Source organism: Salvelinus alpinus, chromosome 3, assembly GCF_045679555.1.
Source record: "Salvelinus alpinus chromosome 3, SLU_Salpinus.1, whole genome shotgun sequence".
NCBI lineage: Eukaryota > Metazoa > Chordata > Actinopteri > Salmoniformes > Salmonidae > Salvelinus > Salvelinus alpinus.
Window position 1 is genome coordinate 106096072 of NC_092088.1, and position 6000 is coordinate 106102071.

A 6000-nucleotide genomic window follows, 5' to 3' on the forward strand; every position below is an offset into this window, starting at 1 on the left:
TCTAATCAGAGGGCAAAATAGGGGACAGGTGTGAAAGAGTAAATGAGGTAGTTAGGAGAATGAGGAACAGCTGGGAGCAGGAACGGAACGATAGAGAGAGAGAGCGAGAGAGGGAGAGAGGGAGGGGGAGAGAGAGGGATAGAAAGAGGGAAAGAACCTAATAAGACCAGCAGAGGGAAACGAATAGAAGGGAAGCACAGGGACAAGACATGATAATCAATGACAAAACATGACAGTCCAGGCTCAGCAGCACAGGACGTTCAACAGTGTGATTCAGAAGCAGGGCAGTGGTGTGTGACTGTGTTGTATGTCCAGGCTCAGCAGCACAGGACGTTTAACAGTGTGATTCAGAAGCAGGGCAGTGGTGTGTGACTGTGTTGTATGTCCAGGCTCAGCAGCACAGGACGTTTAACAGTGTGATTCAGAAGCAGGACAGTGGTGTGTGACTGTGTTGTATGTCCAGGCTCAGCAGCACAGGACGTTCAACAGTGTGATTCAGAAGCAGGACAGTGGTGTGGGCTACACCAAGCCAGTCTACTCCCTGAACGGCCGGATGCCAACGCAGCACAACGGCCTCGCCGCGGAGGAGGGAGTGGAGGAGGACCAATCAGAGGAGGAGGTGAGAGAGGACTCTTCTCAAAGTCACTTTTCAGACCTCTTTTTTCATAGTTTGTACTTTTTCATACTCTTTGGTCCAGTATTAAAACAACACGTTGAAGTTATCCACACTTGATGTGAAGCTTCCTGCCATCCAGGACCTCTATACCAGGCGGTGTCAGAGGAAGGCCCCAAAGTCTCCAGCCACCCTAGTCACAGACTGTTCTCTCTGCTACCGTACAGCAAGCGGTACCGGAGCGCCATGTCTAGGTCCAAGAGGTTTTCTAAACAGCTTCTACCCCCCCAAGCCATAAGACTCCTGAACATCTAATCAAATGGCTACCCAGACTATTCGCCCCCCCCCCCCCCCCCCCCCCGCCCTTTACACACCACTGCTACTCTCTCTGTTATCATCTATTCATAGTCACTTTAATAACTCTACCTACATGTACATATTACCTTAATTACTTCGACTAACCGGTGCCCCCGCACATTGACTCTGTACCGGTACCCCCTGTATATAGCCTCCACATTGACTCTGTACCGGTACCCCCTGTATATAGTCTCCACATTGACTCTGTACCGTAATACCCTGTATATAGCCTCCACATTGACTCTGTACCGGTACCCCCTGTATATAGCCTCCACATTGACTCTGTACCGGTACCCCCTGTATATAGCCTCCACATTGACTCTGTACCGGTACCCCCTGTATATAGCCTCCACATTGACTCTGTACCGGTACCCCCTGTATATAGCCTCCACATTGACTCTGTACCGGTACCCCCTGTATATAGTCTCCACATTGACTCTGTACCCCTGTATATAGCCTCCACATTGACTCTGTACCGGTACCCCCTGTATATAGCCTCGCTATTGTTATTTTACTGCCGCTCTTTAATTACTTGTTACTTTTATTTCTTATTCTTATCTGTATTTTTTTTAACTGCGTTGTTGGTTAGGGGCTTGTAAGTAACGTTCACTAACGTGGTTTAACTAACTGACTGTGGTTCACTAACGTGGTTTAACTTCCTGACTGTGGTTCTCTAACGTGGTTTAACTTCCTGACTGTGGTTCACTAACGTGGTTTAACTTCCTGACTGTGGTTCACTAACGTGGTTTAACTTCCTGACTGTGGTTCACTAACGTGGTTTAACTTCCTGACTGTGGTTCACTAACGTGGTTTAACTTCCTGACTGTGGTTCACTAACGTGGTTTAACTTCCTGACTGTGGTTCACTAACGTAACGTGGTTTAACTTCCTGACTGTGGTTCACTAACGTAACGTGGTTTAACTTCCTGACTGTGGTTCACTAACGTGGTTTAACTTCCTGACTGTGGTTCACTAAGGTAACGTGGTTTAACTTCCTGACTGTGGTTCTCTAACGTAACGTGGTTTAACTTCCTGACTGTGGTTCACTAACGTGGTTTAACTTCCTGACTGTGGTTCACTAACGTGGTTTAACTTCCTGACTGTGGTTCTCTAACGTGGTTTATCCTCCTGACTGTGGTTCACTAACGTGGTTTAACTTCCTGAGTCCTGACTGTGGTTCTCTAACGTGGTTTAACCTCCTGACTGTGGTTCTCTAACGTGGTTTAACTTCCTGACTGTGGTTCTCTAATGTGGTTTAACTTCCTGACTGTGGTTCTCTAATGTGGTTTAACTTCCTGACTGTGGTTCACTAACGTAACGTGGTTTAACTTCCTGACTGTGGTTCTCTAACGTGGTTTAACTTCCTGACTGTGGTTCTCTAACGTGGTTTAACTTCCTGACTGTGGTTCTCTAACGTGGTTTAACTTCCTGACTGTGGTTCTCTAACGTAACGTGGTTTAACTTCCTGACTGTGGTTCACTAACGTGGTTTAACTTCCTGAGTCCTGACTGTGGTTCACTAACGTGGTTTAACCTCCCAGGTGTTAACAGCCCAGGACCTGGTGGACTTCTCTCCTGTTTACAGATGTCTCCACATCTACACCGTTCTGGTATGTACACTATTTACTGTTACTTATTGTCCCATCCAAATGGCACCCTATTCCCTACATAGGACCCATAGGGCTCTGGTCAACAGTAGTGTTCTATATAGGGAATAGGGCCCTGGTCAACAGTAGTGTTCTATATAGGGAATAGGGCTCTGGTCAACAGTAGTGTTCTATATAGGGAATAGGGCTCTGGTCAACAGTAGTGCACTATATAGGGAATAGGGCTCTGGTCAACAGTAGTGTTCTATATAGGGAATAGGGCTCTGGTCAACAGTAGTGTTCTATATAGGGAATAGGGCTCTGGTCAACAGTAGTGTTCTATATAGGGAATAGGGCCCTGGTCAACAGGAGCGTTCTATATAGGGAATAGGGCTCTGGTCAACAGTAGTGTTCTATATAGGGAATAGGGCTCTGGTCAACAGTAGTGTTCTATATAGGGAATAGGGCTCTGGTCAACAGTAGTGTTCTATATAGGGAATAGGGCTCTGGTCAACGGTAGTGTTCTATATAGGGAATAGGGCTCTGGTCAACAGTAGTGTTCTATATAGGGAATAGGGCTCTGGTCAACAGTAGTGTTCTATATAGGGAATAGGGCTCTGGTCAACAGTAGTGTTCTATATAGGGAATAGGGCTCTGGTCAACAGTAGTGTTCTATATAGGGAATAGGGCTCTGGTCAACAGTAGTGTTCTATATAGGGAATAGGGCTCTGGTCAACAGTAGTGCTCTATATAGGGAATAGGGCTCTGGTCAACAGTAGTGTTCTATATAGGGAATAGGGCCCTGGTCAACAGTAGTGTTCTATATAGGGAATAGGGCCCTGGTCAACAGTAGTGTTCTATATAGGGAATAGGGCTCTGGTCAACAGTAGTGTTCTATATAGGGAATAGGGCTCTGGTCAACAGTAGTGTTCTATATAGGGAATAGGGCTCTGGTCAACAGTAGTGTTCTATATAGGGAATAGGGCTCTGGTCAACAGTAGTGTTCTATATAGGGAATAGGGCTCTGGTCAACAGTAGTGTTCTATATAGGGAATAGGGCTCTGGTCAACAGTAGTGTTCTATATAGGGAATAGGGCCCTGGTCAACAGTAGTGTTCTATATAGGGAATAGGGCTCTGGTCAACAGTAGTGTTTTATATAGGGAATAGGGCTCTGGTCAACAGTAGTGTTCTATATAGGGAATAGGGCTCTGGTCAACAGTAGTGTTAATATAGGGAATAGGGCTCTGGTCAACAGTAGTGTTCTATATAGGGAATAGGGCTCTGGTCAACAGTAGTGTTCTATATAGGGAATAGGGCTCTGGTCAACAGTAGTGTTCTATATAGGGAATAGGGCTCTGGTCAACAGTAGTGTTCTATATAGGGAATAGGGCTCTGGTCAACAGTAGTGTTCTATATAGGGAATAGGGCCCTGGTCAACAGTAGTGTTCTATATAGGGAATAGGGCTCTGGTCAACAGTAGTGTTCTATATAGGGAATAGGGCTCTGGTCAACAGTAGTGTTAATATAGGGAATAGGGCTCTGGTCAACAGTAGTGTTCTATATAGGGAATAGGGCTCTGGTCAACAGTAGTGTTCTATATAGGGAATAGGACTCTGGTCAACAGTAGTGTTCTATATAGGGAATAGGGCTCTGGTCAACAGTAGTGTTCTATATAGGGAATAGGGCTCTGGTCAACAGTAGTGTTCTATATAGGGAATAGGGCTCTGGTCAACAGTAGTGTTAATATAGGGAATAGGGCTCTGGTCAACAGTAGTGTTCTATATAGGGAATAGGGCTCTGGTCAACAGTAGTGTTCTATATAGGGAATAGGGCTCTGGTCAACAGTAGTGTTCTATATAGGGAATAGGGCCCTGGTCAACAGTAGTGTTCTATATAGGGAATAGGGCTCTGGTCAACAGTAGTGTTCTATATAGGGAATAGGGCTCTGGTCAACAGTAGTGTTCTATATAGGGAATAGGGCCCTGGTCAACAGTAGTGTTCTATATAGGGAATAGGGCTCTGGTCAACAGTAGTGTTCTATATAGGGAATAGGACTCTGGTCAACAGTAGTGTTCTATATAGGGAATAGGGCTCTGGTCAACAGTAGTGCTCTATAAGAGAGGAGAGAGCTTTCCTCTGAATATCAGTCCTAATGACAGGGACTTCTGACTGAGGGGCAGGGAGGGAGGGTATATACACACAAAAGTATGAGGACACCCCTTCAAATTAGTGTATTTGGCTATTTCAGCCTCACCCGTTGCTGGCAGGTCTGTGAAATTGAGCACACAGCCATGCAATCTCCATAGACAAACATTGGCAGTAGAATGAGCTCTTCAGTAAGGCCAGTGATATTCAACGTGGCACCGTCATAAGATACCACCTTTCCAACAAGTCAGTTTGTCATATTTTTGCCCTGCTAGAGCTGCCCCAGTCAACTGTAAGTGCTGTTATTGTGGAGTGGGTATTACCTGGTACTTCCTGTATATAGCCATGTTATTACCTGGTACTTCCTGTATATAGCCATGTTATTACCTGGTACTCCCTGTATATAGTCATGGTATTACCTGGTACTTCCTGTATATAGCCGTGTTATTACCTGGTACTTCCTGTATATAGCCGTGTTATTACCTGGTACTTCCTGTATATAGCCGTGTTATTACCTGGTACTTCCTGTATATAGCCATGTTATTACCTGGTACTTCCTGTATATAGCCATGTTATTACCTGGTACTTCCTGTATATAGCCATGGTATTACCTGGTACTTCCTGTATATAGCCATGTTATTACCTGGTACTTCCTGTATATAACCATGTTATTACCTGGTACTCCCTGTATATAGCCATGTTATTACCTGGTACTCCCTGTATATAACCATGTTATTACCTGGTACTCCCTGTATATAGCCATGTTATTACCTGGTACTTCCTGTATATAGCCATGTTATTACCTGGTACTCCCTGTATATAGCCATGTTATTACCTGGTACTCCCTGTATATAGCCATGTTATTACCTGGTACATCCTGTATATAACCATGTTATTACCTGGTACTCCTGTATATAGCTGTGTTATTACCTGGTACTTCCTGTATATAGCCATGTTATTACCTGGTACTTCCTGTATATAGCCATGTTATTACCCGGTACTTCCTGTATATAGCCATGTTATTACCCGGTACTCCCTGTATATAGCCATGTTATTACCTGGTACATCCTGTATATAACCATGTTATTACCTGGTACTTCCAGTATATAGCCATGTTATTACCCGGTTCTTCCTGTATATAGCCATGTTATTACCTGGTACTCCTGTATATATCTGTGTTATTACCTGGTACTCCTGTATATAGCTGTGTTATTACCTGGTACTTCCTGTATATAGCCATGTTATTACCCGGTACTTCCTGTATATAGCCATGTTATTACCCGGTACTCCCTGTATATAG

The 6000-nt window shown here is 44.5% G+C and overlaps 1 protein-coding gene across 5 annotated transcripts in view; it reads left to right on the forward strand.

Moving 5' to 3' along the window:
- Positions 1–6000, forward strand: part of exoc6 (exocyst complex component 6) — a 92541-nt gene that overhangs the window by 42607 nt on the left and 43934 nt on the right. For all 5 annotated transcript variants that reach the window (XM_071394744.1, XM_071394740.1, XM_071394741.1 and 2 more), the window contains exons 7-8: positions 464–619; positions 2510–2578. In XM_071394744.1, coding sequence (XP_071250845.1) covers positions 464–619; positions 2510–2578 — 225 coding nt within the window. The remainder of the gene's footprint in view (positions 1–463; positions 620–2509; positions 2579–6000) is intronic.